This window comes from Plecotus auritus (assembly GCF_963455305.1).
Source record: "Plecotus auritus genome assembly, chromosome: 5".
In the NCBI taxonomy this organism is placed as follows: Eukaryota; Metazoa; Chordata; class Mammalia; order Chiroptera; family Vespertilionidae; genus Plecotus; species Plecotus auritus.
The window spans coordinates 33422914-33441778 of NC_137776.1; the positions used below are offsets into that span (position 1 = coordinate 33422914).

Below are 18865 nucleotides of genomic sequence, written 5' to 3' on the forward strand. Positions count from 1 at the left end.
GAGAAAGTAGTTCCCTAGTAGTAGATCATCTCCATTAATGCTCAGCCCAAAATATCCAAGATAAAGAAATTTAGCTTTGTTATTAATGTGACAAATATACACATATCAAAATGGGTTATTTACCTAATACTTCTTTTATACTTTTTATATAGATTATCTCCCCTAATTATTTTATACTTATGTAATACCTTATTTAATCATTAAAACAACCCTGTGCAATAACTCTCTTTATTTTACAGATGAAACTGTGGCTCAAGCTATGTAGTCACTTGCCCCATGTCTCATGTTGAGAGGAGAACAACTGGGTCTTGAATTCAGGTCTGCAGTCAGGAAGCTTTTAACTACCATCCTCCTAGTCTTCACCCTCTTAAACCCACACCCTTAATAAACATTTTAAGATAATCAATCCAAAACACCAAGTCAATAAAAAACACTATACACTGCCCTCTCCGATATTAAGGAAAGAGAAGTTAGAGCCTTCTTCAAATCACTACTGGCCAAAAAATGGTGTATAGCTTTGTATTTTGTGTAATTTGAATGACTAAAGCAATCTTTTTAAAGTTGATTTGTTTTTTAAATAGAAACTTAATATTGCTATTCTGCCATGCCTTCCCTCTACCTCCCCACACCTTAGACACTCACCGTGCCGCCAGGAGTGGGCTGTGTGGAAGCATCGATCTAACCTCCTATTGTGGCTTGTTAATGAGAAAGCATCGAGAGCACAAGTTAGCTATTCTAGGAAACTTTCACAGCTGTTGTATTAATTAAGACTTTTTTGGTCCCAAATAACAGAAACCACTTTAGCTCGCCTAAGCAGAAAGGATCCTGTGGTGACTGCCAGAACCCAAGGGCAGGGAACCAAGGACCGAAGTGAGGCAGGAAACCCTGAAGGGCTTCTGTCTTCATCTCCACCTCTTCTACTCTCCACATCTGATCCCTTCTTCCCTTCACTCAGACTAGCCTCTCTTTTCCTTCCTACTCCTCATTGGGATGGCTGCTACCTAACAGCTACCACAGCCCCTCAGAGGGAGCCTGATTTCTCTTTCTCTCATGTTTCCTCACATGCCTTCCTCCTTATCTCCCTCTCCCATTCTCAGTCCCAATTCGAAATTCTGGGCCCCAGGTCTGTTTGTCCTGGTTTGGGTTCCATGCTGGTTTGGGAGAGGGATCGTCAAGACAGGTAACAGTCTACAACAGCTGTGTTCACTGGTTCTTTTTCTATTCCAGGAGTTTGAAAATTTTAAATTACCCTGATATCACAGGGCTGAAATATAAGAAGTAGGTTTTAGAGAAAAATTTGGTTTGAATCCCCACTCCCTCTGCCACTTACTAGGTATACATTCTTGGGCGAGTTACTTAACTCCTCTGAGTCTTACTTTGTCCTTCAAAGAAAATAAAGCCTAGAAGAGATGATGAGTCTACATGAATCACTAAATCAGGACATTTAGCAGAACTGGTTTGTTAAGGGCCCATGTTAATGAAGGCATCATCTTAAGAAGGGAAGAATAGTTTGAAGTCAGAGCATGGAGGATTCTGAATGCCAAGCTGATGACTGTTGTGTCAAGATAGCTGGAAGCTAGTGAAGGTTTTTGAGAAAGAAGCATAATTAATGCTATGTTTTAGGAACTTCATCCTGGTAGCCAAATGCTGATAATCTGAAAGGCAGGCAAGAAGGAGAGAAGACGGGAGTCCAGTTGGCAGGAGCTTCTGTAGGAAAAGAGGGTGGGGTTATGAGTTCAGGACCAGTCCAAGGCTTGGTAAGGACTGGGTGATGTTGATTGGACTGAGATAGAGGGAGTATTTTGGGAGACCTGACCCTGGAAATGCAGGAAGAGGTGCAAACTGTACATGGGGTCATCCAGATCACTCCTGAAGATGGGGTGGGGGCAGAGAAGTAGTTCTCTGAGTTTCACTCAATGCATTCTGCAGCCAGGGGAGTGCTTAGGTAGCCAGGGTGCTGCTATTGGAGCTTGACTTGCCCTGCCCACCTCAAAGGGAGACTTTATGGGTTTTTGTTTTGTTGTTGTTGTTGTTTGTGTTTGTGTTTTTGAGAAAGGAAACCTAGATGAATTTCAGTGCCTTATTTGGAGCAGTAATTACAAACACATTTTCATCTCAAAATCTAGGTATTTAATATTAAAATCAGTTAGGAAAGTCACTACTGGCCTGGTTGGATTTTGTTATTGTTGTTGTTTTTAAAACTATACAATCAACTCTGTGAATAGTGAAAACAGAATTTTGGCTCCAAAGTGAATATTTAAAAGACGTACAAGACTAGACGTGGCTTTCCCCATTAATGAGAAGAAAGAATTCACCTTTTTTTTTTCCTACTAAGAGCTACAGAGTTCTCATGTTAGCTAAAGTAATAATAATGAACCCCTGATCATTCTGAAATACAGCTGACATTTATTTAGGCATTTATTGTTTGATATATTCAAGTTGTTATTTTCAGCAGTAATTTTAATTAAAATGCTAAAATGCTTGTAGGTGTCTCTTAAACAAGTCTCTCACTTCACTAAACTGGGACTCTAGTAAATGTTCTCAGTATTTTACAGAACTGTGCAAGGTCTGTTAAGGCCCATTCATGGTGCTTTAATCATCCTTTTAATAATAAACAATCATTTGGGAATACATTTTCCAGACAGTTCCTCTACCTCCCAGGGGGAATATTTGAGGCCTCCCAGTGACCACAGGATTAAAAGCCTTGACAAGGAAACCCTAGAATTCTTGAAGAGTTAGGCTTTTGAAAGATTCATTGTTGTGGAATCTCCCTTTAAAAGAGACCACTTTATCTTGCTCCTAAACATCTATAGGACAAACATAGCACTTTCTGAAAAGCAATTCTGGGTAATGTAGAAGAACAAATGTATGTAGGTAATCCAGTATGGGAAGTGTGTAATTTGAAGAATGATAGTTCCATTTTTATGGTTGCCATAACAATCATACAATTGTGCAAAATACGTGTATAGCTTTTATAGAAGGGAGCTGGCACCATTGTAATGATTCTTCTCATATCAGAACAACTGTTTTCAGATCTGAAAAATAGGGGTGGCTTAACCCTTCCCCAGTTAGCTCAGCATGTTCCTGAGAAGGCTCTTTGGAGTTCCAGGGCTGTTGAAATATATTCGTCACTTACATTTGCATTTTAGCCTGATAAATGGATTGGGAATTAAGGATGATGATCCTTTCAACAGCAGGTTCTGAATTCCTAGTTTGGGAATTCAAAGGATGAGAAAAAAAATAGTGTTCCTCAAATAGAAATCTAGGAGCCATGTCTAGACATAGTTAATTCCTTGACTTTGTGACTGTTCTTAATTCTGCCTACTAGAATTTAAATCTGTTACATACTGGTCTTTACCCCATTGTGTTTAAGTCTCTGATAAAGTCATTAAACTTTGGTTACAATTTCTGTTTTATTTTTACATATTAACTATGTCGCTTCTGGAAATTGCATAGTAAATTTAAAAGTGTAGTATATCTAAGTGAAAATATTTCTATGCATATTCTTTTTTAAGCTCTTTTTTCTATTTTTGTATATTCATTCCAAAAGAAAATACTTGGGTCTTAACTTTTTCTGACAAACTAAGGAATATCCACTTTGAATAAATTTTATATCAGAACTCTGTAAGTGGATTTTCATGTTGAAAGTAAAAGGTTGTCAGATTTGGATTTGGTACTTTAAAATTAAGTCATTGCCAACTTAACCATAGAGAAACTTGTCCTGAAAGAAATTTTTGGCAATTATTTTTTTTTTTTTGCCAAAATTTTTCTGGGATGTTTAAATCTTAATATAACGTTTAGAACTACAGGTAATTAGAAAAGTTGTCAACTTCCATTGAAATAAAACTTCTTGGTCTAATCCACTTTTAACATCTACTCTTTTGAATTCCTGTCCCATTAAATCAGAGCTCTACAGTTCTGTGATCTTAGGCATGTTACTTAATCTCCCTGAGCCTCAGTTTCCCCACCCACAAAATGAGAGTAAAAAATAATACCCACCACTATTATAATTTTATTTTCTCAAGAAGTAATTTGTAGGAGGTAGAAAAAAAGTATTTTAAAGTATTACCCATATATTGAAGACCTCTAATGTGTTTATTCTCTGTGAAGATTTTGTACATTGTATAGAACTTTTCATGCCGAAACTCTTAACACTACAGGCAGTACGCAGTCCTCGGGTTACGTCGGACTCGACATATGTCGTTTCGTAGTTACGTCGCCATCTCCCATTTATTTATAAAAAAAAAAAAAAGTTCCGTCATTTCAACATATGCACATATGTGCTTTATGTTTTTTATTATCTATTTACCACTAGTAAAGGTCAGAAATTGTTAACTTTCTTTTAAATTTTCCTTACTGTTTCACTTCATTACTGCTGTGTATGTGCTCCATGTGAGTGACATAGGTACTTATGTAGGTGGGTTCCGACTTAATGGTGAAAATCGCTTTACGTCGCACCTTAGGAACCGATCTCCAATGTAACCCGAGGACCTACTGTGTATAGATATTTAGGGGCTTAGAAATTTGATCCCTCTGTGGGAGTATTTTCTGGAAGCTTACTGCTACCTCATTTTGTCCATTTTTAAATTTTAATTTATATTAATCAGTATTCTCATAGCCTGTTTTAAAGTACCCCCAATCTGATATTTTAAATCTGGGTTATAGGAAAACCCTACTACCAGAGGTTAAAAGAAAGATGTTCAGTAAGAGCTGAGAAAAGATAGAAAGACTTTGTGGATGCATTGGGACTCAGCTGCTCTTGCTGTCTTGGGCAAGCCTAGGTTAAAACAGGAAGTAAAAGTGTGCAGAGGCCAAGCCATCTCTGCTCCACATACAAATACTCTTGGTTCTACTGTGCCCAGTATAGTTCAGTGCCTTCAGGGAAATTAACTTAATGGATTCTGGACCTTTGCACCAGCTCTTCTTCTTCTTTTTTTTATTTTTATTTTTTTCATTTTTCAAAAATATATTTTTATTGATTTCAGAGAGGAAGGGTGAGGGAGAGATAGAAACATCAATGATGAGAGAGAATCACTGATCGACTGCCTCCTGCATGCCTGCCCCCCTACTAGGGATTGAGCCCGCAACCCGGGCATGTGCCCTTGACCGGAATTGAACCTGGGAGCCTTCAGTCCTCAGGCTGATGCTTTATCCACTGAGTCAAACCAGCCAGGCCAGCTCTTGTTTTTGCCCAAGTCTTTCTTCCCCCATATAGCCATGGATCACTTCCTGAAATCCTTCAAGTCATCTTCAGATGTCATCGGCCTGCCCTTACCGTCCGATTTGTAATTGTAATCAGTACTTCAAACCCTTCTTGCTCTGTTCTAATGTTTCTTTCTTTTCCTCCACAGCACTTAGTGTTTATTTTCTATCTCCTCTCCCTCTAGAATGTAAGTGGATAATAATCTTTGTTTTTAAATGTTTAAAACAAGCAGTAGATGCCCAATAAATACTTAATGAAGGAATTCTGGTCTTCTTCCTCTTGACCTCTGATACCTTCTTCATACCCATGTTTTACTGGTCCCTACAACTTCAAATTGATCTGGATACAAAATAAGTAAAAATGTATGAAAAGAGTGACAATTATTACACACAGGTATAAACAATTTAAAACAAGGAAGGACTGGGTCTACTTCTTGGGGAAAGTCATGTTTGAAGGACTGCATGGTGAAAGAGGGAGCTAACTAATTCTTTGTGGCTACAAAGGCCTGAATTATGAAGTTTCTGAGACTCAGATTTCAATTCAGAGTGTGAAGGTACTTCCTAATAGTTAGAGTTCTCTAAAATTAAATGGCCAGCCTAATGTGGCAATGAATTCCACCACCCCTGTCCCAGGTATTCAAGAGATGAGCTGACCTGCCTGATGGACTTTGATTTGTAGGCATTTCGGGGATAAGATTTGGATGAGGGTGACCTCTAAGGAACTTTCAGCTCTGAAGATTCTATGATTCTGTTCCCTGAACTGATAGAGTAATTCCCGGGATTTATTGTTAAGTAACAATAAAGCAAGTTGCAAAAGAGCATTTATAGTATTCAACTGTTTGAGTAGGGAAAAATAGAAAATAAAAATAAGGTATATCAAAAAAGAAAAGTTAAATCAGAAAATGATAAAAATAATTATCTATAGGGGGTGGGTTGGATCAAAGTAAAAGAACAGAGACAAGAATAAAACTCATTTTAACTTTGAACCATTTAAATGTTTTAAATATTCAGCAATAAAATTAAATCTAAAAGCAGGTAAAAGCATAATCTTTAAAATTGACATCAAACAGAAACGAATGGTTCTAATGTTTAGCAAGTATGTATCATCACCACATTTTGAAATAATAATTAAATCAAGTAACTTTGGGGTACTGTATATTTGACCACTTTGACTATATACCCTTAGTGACTATTTTCTAAGAATAAAACTCCAAACACATCTTATATTTAATAGGTTATTTGATGCTAGTGGTATTGAAATTCTGAAACTACTTTGAATATTAGGTTATTGGTAGCTGAGGTTCTTACTGTGAGACTGAAGTTATAAATAAAGAATTGGAGAAGATGAGGAAGAACTCTGTAGTATTAGATTTCAGTTGGAGATGTCAATATGAACTCATGATTTTTTAGCAGTATGTTAGGTTGAACCACATGAAATTGCCAATTTTTAAGCCACAAGTAGTCAACTACTAGCAATTTCATATGATTTAACCCAGTATTTTCTAATTCTGCTCACTATACAGTATCATGGTTCTGTAGAAGAATGCTCTTATTCTTAGAAAATGCATGATAAAGTATGGAGGAATAAAGTATCATGATCTCTGCAGTGTAATTTTAAATAGTCAAGATGTTTTTTAAAAGCTTGCTAAATGAAGGGAGGGATCCTGGGAGGAGAAAGCAGATAAAGCAAATATGGCAAATTATTGACATTTAATGAATCTTGATGAGAAGTATATGGATATTCATTTTGTTATTCTTTCAACTTTCCTGAAAGTTTGACATTTTTCAAAATGAAAATTGAGAGGTAGAAAGTAGTAGAGTCTCTGAATTTAAACCATGGCTTTCCTGGACCAGGCCATAGTCTTGGGCTCCCATAGTACCAGACCCCCCTTGTCCTGTGGCCTCTGCTCTAGAGTGTCTTTTTTTTTTTTTTAAAGTATAAAAGAGGTTCAGTGGTAGATGAGTAAATGAATGTAACAGGGGAGGTCAGTTCTGATTCAGTCTTATTACTGTCCTTTCGAAAGTAACCATTTGGTCTAGAATTTTACTAATGCTTGAGATAGACTTTCTGTGGACCCTAGATGAAAACCCCTGGTCAGATGAAAAGAGCCTGCACAGAGCATTGCATCATTTCTTTCTACTCACTCCATGGCCTCGTATGTGTCTGGCTATCACTTGGGGGAAAGAGAGGACAGATAAACCAAGGTCTGTTTTTGCTTTACATAGACTAAGTCTTTTCCTACTCTGAAAAATCTGTGATTTGTGTCAGACTTGTTAACATCTGTTGTGGCAGTAGAACTGAGTGAAAGTGTTACCATATCCACAGCTGCCATCAGAAAAAAAAAACGGTCCAGCCCCACCACACCAAGGAGGCAGACCGAGATTTAAATGATGATCCCAACTCCCTCTGCGTGCAAGAGGAGAGGCCAGCCCAGTCCTGAAGAAGGTCAAGGTGAAATGGAAGTGCAAGTGAATTCAACATCTGACTTGACTGTGCTCTCTACTTGGCACTCCTTAGGGACACGTTACCATGGAGTCCTCTAGCTCATTAGCTGTTTTTTTCTGCTGCAGTTTACATAAAAATTTCTGGTTTCTTTATAAACTCCAATACTATCTAATCTAAGAAAGTGTTCGAGTAAAAAAATTTTCTTTATTTTCTTAAGGTTATTTCTTAAAATTTTCCATTCCTTTTCACCCATTCACCACCACTGACCCAAATCCTCTCAGAAGAATTGCTTGCTAGCAAGGAGACAAACCCAGAGTCACGGTCATAGGAGGGCCTCTATAAATTTTGTTAGTCTACAAATGGTTCCTGAACCACAGTGTATAAAACCCTGTTTTATGAGAAAAGAATATGGGATAAAGACAGAAAAGGACACCCTTGGAAACAATAACACTGTGGTGTGACCACAGGTTTGGATGCCAAGAGGTCATAAGTTCTAATCCTAAATGTATTTCCCAAGACATAGTGGCAAAATTGAATGGAAAAATGCTAAAGAGAGCCCTTTCGTCATTTTTTCATTCACTTATCCATCAACTATTCATTACATGTGTGTCTTCAGTATGCTGCAAGAGGTACAGAGACAGGCCAATATCACAGCAGACCTTGAAGATTTTCTAGCCTTGTCACTGCAATAAGACATATCCATAAGTAACCACCAGCATGCTGGGACCGTGACAGTGTTATTGGAGAGAGACAGGTCACAGGTTTGGGCAGGGCAGACAGGAAGAGGCGGCTTCCACTCTGGAGCCACAAAGGTTTCCTAGAAAAAAACATGGCATTGCAGTCAGGCCTTTAAAAGCCTTGTAGGTCTTAGACATTGGAGATTGGTGAGGATACGTCCCAGTGTTAGGGACTGAACGAACAATGTCTCAGAGACCAGAGGGCATAGAGAAAAGTTTGGCACAAAATATACTGTTGGGAATATGCAGTCTAACTGGAAAAATATAGGTTGGGGCGCTATCTGAAATGCTTCGAATTCTAAGCCAAATTTCTATTTTACTCAGTAAGGAGTTGCTGAAGGTTTTTGACCAGATGCATGCTTTAAAATGATGACTCTGGCCCAAGCTGGTTGCTCAGTGGTTAGAGCAGGGGGGTGGGAAACTTTTTTCTGCCAAGGGCCATTTGGATATTTATAATATCATTCTTGGGCCATACAAAATTACCAACTTAAAATTAACCTGCTGTTTTTGGTCAAACATTTAATTAACTCACTGCTAATGCCTTGGCAGAACCAGACCAAATGATTTTGTGGGCCTTATAAGGCTCGCGGGCTGTATGTTTCCCACTCCTGGGTTAGAGTGTTGGCCTGCGGATTGAAGGGTCACAGGTTCGATTCCAATCAAGGGCACATACCTTGGTTTCAGGCTACTCAGTCCCAGGTGGGGCATGTACAGGAGGCAACCAATCGATGCGTCTCACATTGATGTTTCTCTCTCTGTCTCTCCCCCTCCCTTCTATTCTCTCTAAAAATCAATGGAAAAAAATATCCTTGGGGGAGGATTAACAACAACAACAACAAAAAGATGATGAATCTGGCAGCACTGTTGCCTTAGGGAGAACAATTTATGTGCTGTGATACAGGCCATGGCCAAAATCCAGCGAGGTCAATAGTGACAAAGTAAGTGGTGAGTAAAAGTTGCTGTGGAGACTAGACAGCTGTTCCAGCTGCAAGGAGGTGGATGGAGATGTTGGCACCTTGAGGAGGAAGAGGACGTAAGGTCAGAGGAAGAGTGTGTGAGTGACAGAGGAACAGAAGTTCTTCTATGCTTTTGTGATATCCTGGGATTCTTGGCCAAGTCTTAAAGGATTATAGAAGGCAATTTATTCTTCATGTGTTCTTTTCCTGGGTCAATGGCTTTGTATAAAATAATATTAGAAGTTTTCTGTCACTTTAAAAAGTTATACTGAGCCCTTTGGTCATGTGCCTTCAGAAGTTTTGGTTACATAACATTGCTCTGAATTGAAATTCTGCAGCCTCATGAACTGGAGTCTCATTCTATCCCTCCCCCACCTGGCACTTTATTTTCTGTGGGTCAGGGTTAGTTTCTTTCTAAACATTGTTGCGGAACTCCTTAAATATTTGGTCTCGCAGGTTCTAGAAGCTGGCAGGCCAGGCCGCTCCCTGCAGGTTGTGAGACCAAAGCCTTCCAGAAAAGGAGCCAGTAAAATCCGAAGCATGTTAACAGAGTGTAGCAGCTGCACAGTACACTGCCCCATGGTGCTGGGCTCCCAAATGCTGAGGCCAGCAGCTCCCAGCTACTGTGGCCCACAACCAGAAGGAGCCCTCTTGCACCACATCATGGCTGATTCGTAATTGTGGTGATGACAACAGATTAACTCACTGGCTCTCAGCACTGAGGCCTGGGGTTTGTCAGGGTCACTCACTGTTCCCTTGCTTCTCCCAATTTTCCGTAGTGAGAGAACAAATTGGAGTCCACTGATACAGTACAAATACTTGTTGGGAGCTCTATGAGCTTTATCTAGAAGTTGGTTTTCTTTTCTTTTTTTTAAATATATTTTTATTGATTTCAGAGAGGATGGGAGAGGGAGAGAGAGATAGAAACATCAATGATGAGAATCATTGATCTGCTGCCTCCTGCACGCCCCCTACTGAGGATTGAGCCTGCAACCCGGGCATGTGCCCTTGACCATAATCGAACCCAGGACCCTTCATTCCACATGCTGACACTCTATCCACTGAGCCAAACCAGCCAGGGCTAGAAGTTGGTTTTCTTAGTAGCCCATACTGAATGTCTCTTTTTCTTCTCGCATCCTCTCAATATATATATATATCTCCTGTGGGTTCTTGACCCACAGGTTGAGAACCACTGCTGTAGAGCCTAAGACCTTCGGAAAACACAGATATTTACATTACGATTCATAACAGTAGCAAAATTACAGTTATGAAGTAGCAACGAAAATAATTTTATGGTTGGGGGTCACCACAACATGAAGAACTGTATTAAAGGGTCGTGGCATTAGAAAGGTTGAGAACCACTGCTCTAGAGGCAAGTCACAAATGTTTTTCTGAGCTTCCTGACAGCCAAAGCAGAGAAGAAAATCTAAAAGGATGAAACTCACATGTTTGTAAGGTACAAACCAACCATCAATTCAGAAGAGTGAGTCCTTGCACTGTATGGACTCTCCTCATAAAAGAGACACTGAGTGATGAAAAGGACAGGGCTCTCATCAGCTTCCCCACAGTGAATAGTATAGCCATTTGGTTGACTTCTTGCAGTGTCTCTTAGGGTAGACTTATGGGACAAGGACTGCACTGGAGGCCTGTGCAGTCCATCATTGCTCAAAGAGTGCTGTCCTGAGGATCTTGCCTCTGGAAGATGCTCTGCCATAAAAAGTGCCAAAATCAAAAGAGTCAGGCAAGAACTATACAATACCAGCATGTTGAAGGCTCTGCAAAGTCCTACAAAATGGTGATGGAAGGGTACTTGACTTGGGTTGGTGAACACACTATACAATATACAGATGATGTACTGTAGAATTGTACCACTGAAACCTGTGTAACTTTATTAACCAATCTCACCCCAATAAATTCAATAAAAAAGTGCTAAAATTAAGAAACCAGAATTTCCCAAACAGATTTAATCACAGGACCTTTTTTAAAAAATTAGAATACTTACTTGACACATTGGGAAACATTGATCTAAAATGGGCCAGCAGACACAGGATATCCACCTCATCTTGCTGCTGCCCAGGATGCATCTCATCTGTAAGTTCCCTTAATAAACTTTTGATATAACACACACACACACACACACACACACACAAACAGGGGACAGCAAACTTTCTGCTAAGAGCCAGGTAGATATTGTTTAAGCATATAGTCTTGTCATAACTACTCAACTCTGCCATTGTACTGGAAAACGGTGGCTCTGTTTCAATAGAGCTTCATTTATGGATACAGAAATTTGAATTTCATGTAATTTTCACATGTCATGCAATAATATTCTTCTATTTGATTTTTTTTTCAACTGCTTAAAAATGCAAAAACCATTCTTAGCTTTCAGGCCATTCAAAACAGGTGAGGCCCCATTTGGACTGTGAACTGTAGTTTGCCGACCCCTGATGAAGAATTGGATGGTATGCTTTTCCAGCAAACTTTCCTGAGGACTATTCCTCAGAGTTGTCTTAATTTAGACTTGTTTGTTTCTGGTTTAAGAGCAGATTTTTTTTTTTTTAAGTAGAAAAGAATTGGTTTGAGAGCTTGTAAGTTAGTCTAAGATTTTTCTCAGAAACAATTTGTGGGTCCTCTCAAAGAAGACATTGACAGACTAAAAATTGAAGACTTATAGTTTTACTCTGTTACATATGGCTGGGTCAATTTGAGGCTGGAAATGTTTTAGTAGGAATTGTCATTCATTCATAGAAATAAAAGTCTCAAATCACCCAGAGACATTTAATTTTAAGAAAACATAGCTTCCTAGTCAACGCTCCAAGTAAACCAATGAACTGTGTCCCCTACCAAGCTAAGAGTATTCTTTTTTATTTTGACTAGAGGGATGTTCTTCCAGCTTCTAAAATATTCCCACCACCAAGTCTGACATTTCAATTTCAGTTCAACAACTTTATCGATACTCAGTACATATAAAGCATATTGCTTGCTTTTATGGAGCATACAAAAAGAACCAAAAAGCAGACAGTTCCTTCTTTACCTTGTGAATCAAGTTCAAGATTCTAACCAATTTAGAGCCCATTGCTGTTGTGTCAGGATTAATTTCATCTTCCTGTCAGCATTCATTCATTCATTCAACATACACTTGTGAATTGCAGCCTATGTTCATAGCACTGAAATACAGCCTTTAGTCACCTGCTAAACACCCAATCTCCAGCCCAGTGCCTGGGGAGGAAAGGCAGAAGTTACGGAAAATTGAGGCCAGACTCTGCCCATATCTTTAGCCATTTGACAGGAATGGCTGGGTTGGGTGGGCATGTTATTTGAGAAAATCTAAAGCAAAAAGAGAGTGGCTGGGGCTTCACAGAGTAAGAGTGGAATTGCATAGGGATAGTTTGTGGAAATAAATGGACAGAGGGTGTACTTGATGATATGAGCTTGGGTGAGGTATACAATTGTTCAAGGAAACAAACTGTGATTAGGGACATTTCCAAGTAGAATTGTATTACAGCTAACTATATGGCCTAAAGTTTTTTTGCAAAACTTATTCTTGGGTCCCCTGCCCCATGTCATAACAAGTTAGGTGATTTGTTTTTTTAACACACCCCTTTTTTGGAAGATAGAAGCACTAAATTTCCTCACATAGATCCTTGAAGGATAGGTTCCCATGAACCACTGAGGAAGAGGGAAGCAAAAGTAAGAACTGATGATTGGAGAGTTGTTTACCAGAGATTTGTCCCTGTAGTCAGACAGCTCCTCTTGAGCAGTCTCATTCATGGATGCTGCCTCATTTCCACCTTCTCACACCTATTCCTGTTCAGGGTCAAGAAGAAGTAGGTGCCAGTTCACAGAGAGGAAGAAGAAGACACAGAGATAGTCAGTATGGAGCCTTGCTGTCTCTTCCCATTGTCTCTCCCCAGTCTCACATTTTACTGAAGACCCCTCCTCAAAGAGACATTATAAGAGTTACTCTTCACTGTGCCTACCATTTGTACATTTTCAAAATAACTGTTCTTTAAAGCTAATACTACAGTAGGGTAAAATTTCTGTTATTTGTGGCATCACTAATTATATCTTCAATCTTTCCTAGAAAAGACTGTATCTTCACCATTGACCCATCAACTGCCCGAGACCTTGATGACGCCCTCTCCTGCAAGCTACTTGCTGACGGTAGGATAGAAATGTCTCTACCATTCTGGGTAGCAGACAGTGTGCATACCCTTTGTGGTCAGCCTGGCTGCTGTGTATTCCCCAGGCAGTGCAATGTGCAGGCTGAGATTTGCCTTGTTCCTGAACTTGCCATAGGCTTCTGAGGCCACACAAGTATGTGACCTAAGGATTGTGTTCCTGTGGTGACTTTGGTGAGGGTGAGAATAAGAAATATCCTCTCTACGGGATCCTTCTTGGGCCTCAGAAGAGGCAGCAGAAAGGGCAGAATAGCTAATTCCAGGCCTTGGCCTTCAGGAAGTTCCAGTTTGGGTGGGATGTGTTTAAAAAAAGAAATCCCTGAAGGCTCTGCTTGGGAGAAGCAAAGGCCTCTTTACCTGAATTGGACAACAGATGGGGTGAGTCAAGGGTGCTCTCCAAAGGCATGCTCAGCAATAGGTGTTAGGAACACCCACCCTGAGGAATGTCCCTCAAGTGAACTGGAGAAGCCTGCACTGTTCCCAGTAGGTCTTCATCTGTCCAGCGAATTGCAAAAGGCAGCTGTTAGGGACTCTTTCAACAATCTTTTGGGATGGAGCTAAGCAGGAAAAGGTGGGATTTGAGGCAGCAGCCTTTGAAAACTATAGTAGGGGGAAAGGGAATGTGGGGGTGGTGGTGAGAAGAGCAAACTCTATCAATTCCCATTTTAATGTCTCCCCAGGATGTACTGCTTAAGTGTTAGCTACTTCTTGCCCCTCTCTAGGGTAGTGTCTGGGTGACTGCTTTGGCTTCAGTCTTTCTTGGATATGGTTTTGGTAGTAACATGGCCTGGGACGGCTTGCCTATGATGGATGTCCACCCTGGGTTTCAATCTGCAGCAAAGTGTTGACGGCCCAATGGCTTAGTCTTATAAAACATTGCAGAGGTGTTCACATATTCCACTGGGGCAAAACTGCATAGGTTCAATGTCTAATCTCTACTCTACTAGGCAGTGAAGTATAGTAGAAAGAATCCAGAGAGACAGAACGCATCATTGCCTAAAAGTGCTTTTATCTTCTTTTAATGGGAGTCCTCCTTGAAACTATGGGCAAAATAGCTCAGTATTTTCAACTAGAGAAGTTTGAAAGGAAGATAAAGCATAAAGAGAGGAAAGTCCCCATGGAAATTTTTTAGGAATTATGTATTTTTAAAATCTAAAATTTGAACAGCCTTCTTGAAAAAGCAAATACTGGGTTAGTTTCTTATATCTTGAGCCATCTGTGCATATAAAGGCTTGGGCATAGATCGTCCTCAGCATGAGTTCTACTCCCCAGTGTGAAAAGTGCCCCTGAGCAGAAAGCCAGGTAACAGTGGACCGCACTACCTGTATTGCTCTTCTCCCCAGGTTCACAGCCCTGCTCTGTTTGTGATCGGGTGCTTGGAAACAGCTGCTTCATTTATTTTGTCCACTTTTATAGTGTTAATGGCAGGAGGATAGGTCTAATATCTGTTACTCCATCTTGGCTGGCCCCAATGAATTTGCCTTGCAGGGACGGACACCAGGGAGCTGGCACGTGTCCTGCCCCACTCACTCAACCCTAGTTTTGTGTGTACAGGATTACTGCAGAGTTTTCACGTAGGCTGATGGTAACAGATAGGCAAGAAAGATTGGGGACAAATTGTACATTTTTTAAAATTTTCAACTAGAGAATATGCTTTGTCAGACAGTCAAATAAATTGTTTTCAATCTGTGGGTCAGGGAGAGCAGTGAAAGTGAGGGAAACAATTTAGCAGCACAAGATAAAGGAGAGGAGAGGAAGTAGAGGCAGAGAAATTAGTCATAAAACATTGTAATTGTTTAGGAATATAAGTAGGTAACAAGGAACTGAACCAGAGATGGTGATAGTATTGATGGGGGTGGGGAGGACAGATGTGAGAAAGGGGTAACAGCAGAATAATCAATAGAAATGGATGTTAGAATTCAGGGAGAGTAGTTCAAGAGGGGGCAAAAGTTTCAACCTGGATGATGAGGGGATGAAATCCATAAATTAGAAACCAGGAAGACAGGAGGTCAGGCTAGTTTTGGAGAGAGTATGTCCACATGGAGTTGTCTGTCTGATGATATGTATTTATATAAGCTGCTGCAAATCCTTTTCAGAGGAGGTGGGCACAAATAAGCTACATACATATGGTCCATTAACTGCATCCGGAGAGCCCTGAAGAAAAGTAGACAGTCCACCAAATGCAAACAGTGATTTTATTGGATTGATGGGATCATAAGTGATTTTTCTCTCTTCTCTAGTTTCCAAATTTTTATAATGTGGTAATAATAGTTTTATAATGAAAAAAATTTTGTAATAAAAAAATATTATGAGGTGCCAGAAATCACAGGGCTGCCGAGTAGCGCACTGCACCAGGTGACTAGATACCTTCCATCTGCTTAGTTATTCTTGCATTCCAGAGGGGTAATTAACATCTGGTCATTTGGCAGAGCAGCAGAAAAAGGACATGGAAAAGGAGTCAGGGAAGAATCTGAAAAAGCCTCAGTTGGTCAGTCAACTGTTTTTATGGTGGCACTTCTACAGTTGGCCTTTGTGACAGCAGTTTCTGCCAAAGTCATTTATCCAGGGAACTGAAAAGTAAAAGTCAGTTCCAGTTTGGATGGGGGTGAGTTTGGCTAAGTTCAGGTTCCGTTAGTTAACAATTCAGTCAATTCTTGCTTAGAGGAAAAAATGTTTAATGTTTCAAAGAGCAAATAATGTTTTCTGGCCATATTTACATCATCTATAACCATTTTATTTATTTTTTATTGAATTTATTGGGGTGACATTGGTTAATAAAAAGATATAGGTTTCATATATATAGGGATATAATTCTATTATAACCATTTTTATTTTAAGAAAATAGAAAGGTCAAACTTTTCTTTGTTCCCATTGAAATCATCTGAATGACTGTTCTGTGAAAATAAAACATGCAGACAGATGTAGCTTAGGTAGGAGACTGAGACTATACAGTCTGAAGATAAATTCTGCAGAAACACAGTGATACCTGTTCTCTAGTAGGTCCTGATTAGGTTGGAAGGCTGAGTGGGGGTGCCCCTACCCTTGAATCTCGGCTTTGGAAGGGATCCTACATCTAGCTGGTAATGCTCCACCTCGTGTAGCCTATAAGCACACTTGAGTGGAACATTCCCATGACAGTACCCAGGCTGCTACCTTGAACATAGAGTCTTTCATTTTTGCTCAAGAAAATACTTAAAAATGCAAGTGAATAAGAGTGGTGTTATAGCCCTAACCGGTTTGGCTCAGTGGCTAGAGCGTCGGCCTGTGGACTCAAGGGTCCCAGGTTCGATTCTGGTCAAGGGCATGTACCTTGGTTGCGGCCACATATCCAGTGGGGAGTGTGCAGGAGGCAGCTGATCAATGTTTCTCTCTCATCGATGTTTCTAACTCTCTATCCCTCTCCCTTTCTCTCTGTAAAAAATTAATAAAATATATTTTTTAAAAAAGAGTGGTGTTATATTGAGAATCCCGAATCTAAAGTCAGTAAATCACACACTTCAGTTTTATTGATGTAACAGATCACTTGCAACACACCTCACAGTTGACCTCACCAGTCAAGTGTGGGAATGCCACAGTTGTCACACCACCTTCTGGTTTTCAATCCTCTATAGCATCATTTACTGAATTATAGATTGCATTTAACACTCTACCTTATAGGCAGCCCCCTTGGCCTGAAGATTACATGACTATTAGGAACTCCTTCCCTCTAATGACCTGAAATAATGCTATCTCCCTGTAACTTTCTACCCATTAGTCCCATTTATGCCTCTTGCAGCCTACACAAGTTTTGTCTGTCATGTGACAACCCTTCAGATACTAGATAACAGCTGTCACATTTCTCTGAGTCGCTTCTCAGCTGAGCATCCTGCATATTCTTCCATGTCCTGTAGCTTTTGCAGTTTGAGCCCATTTCCTGTGTCATAGAGTTTTTTCTGCCTGTATGGGACCTGAGGTACATAGCTGTCTATATCCAGACTTCTCCTCCCTGGTGGCCAGGGCATGGTGACTCTCTTGCTACTGGATGAGATCTGAGACTGGTATAATAGCCACCCGTTCTGTTCAATTAAATAAGCATTATTGCTGTGTTCTAATCTCTGAGCGAGGAAGTTGTTAGCCAAACAAGCAAGTACCTTTATTCAGCTTTTAGCTGTTTAGGCTTTCAATAGACCCCACAAGATATTTTTTTTTTAAATATATTTTATTGATTTTTTACAGAGAGGAAAGGGAGAGGATAGATAGCTAGAAACATCGATGAGAGAGATACATCGATCAGCTGCCTCCTGCACACCCCCCACTGGGGATGTGCCCGCAACCAAGGTACATGCCCTTGACCGGAATCGAACCCGGGACCCTTCAGTCCGCAGGCCGACGCTCTATCCACTGAGCCAAACCGGTTCCGGCAACCCCACAAGAAATTTTGATGTTCACCATTTCTCTATCATCTTGTTTCTCTGATGCTTTCTTCTCTAATGATGCTCTGCCACTAAGCATGTCAGGATTATCCTAGCCAGGCTTTCGAAATGAAGGATTGGAGCTAAGGAGAGGAGGAAATGAGGAATGACTGCTAATGGGTTTAGGTTTTTGGGGGGTGATGAAATGTTCTGGAAGTAGGGTGTTGATGGTTGCGCAACTTTGTGAATATATTGAAAACCACTGGGTGGGGGAAGGAAAAGGAGTGTATGGATGAATGAATAAGAATAAACAAACAAATCCACTCATCCTTGAGGCTTTCTGGAAATTGGAATATACACCTTAACCACAGTTTAGCAGAAGTCTTGATGGAATGCCTGGGCTAGATACCCGTAGTCACATCCCTCCTCTCTCTCTCTCCTCCTTGCTGCTTTAATCTCTGAATTAATGAGCACACCCCTCTGTTCAGCCACCTGCTCATATTTCCCTTACCCTCAGAGTCCAGCCATCTTACTCAGAAGAAAGAAGGATCTGTCCTACTGTCCAGGTAAGAGACATCATCTAGCCCAGTGGTTCTCAACCTTTCTAATGCCGCGACCCTTTAGTACAGCTCCTCATGTTGTGGTGACCCCCAACCATAGAATTATTTTCGTTGCTACTTCATAACTGTAATTTTGCTACTGTTATGAATCGTAATGTAAATATCTGTGTTTTTCGATGGTCTTAGGCGACCCTGCTAGCAGTTCTCAACCTGTGGGTCGCAACCCACAGGTTGAAAACCGCTGCTGTAGAGCCTAAGACCATCGAAAAACACAGATATTTACATTACGATTCATAACAGTAGCAAAATTACAGTTATGAAGTAGCAATGAAAATAATTCTATGGTTGGGGGTCACCACAACATGAGGAGCTGTACTAAAGGGTCGCGGCAT

General features: G+C 40.2%; 1 protein-coding gene across 2 annotated transcripts in view; it reads left to right on the top strand.

Annotated features, from left to right (window-relative positions):
- Positions 1 to 18865, top strand: part of DIS3L2 (DIS3 like 3'-5' exoribonuclease 2) — a 344024-nt gene that overhangs the window by 189898 nt on the left and 135261 nt on the right. For both annotated transcript variants that reach the window (XM_080669267.1, XM_080669268.1), the window contains one exon: positions 13426 to 13505. In XM_080669267.1, the coding sequence (XP_080525393.1) occupies positions 13426 to 13505 (80 nt within the window). The remainder of the gene's footprint in view (positions 1 to 13425; positions 13506 to 18865) is intronic.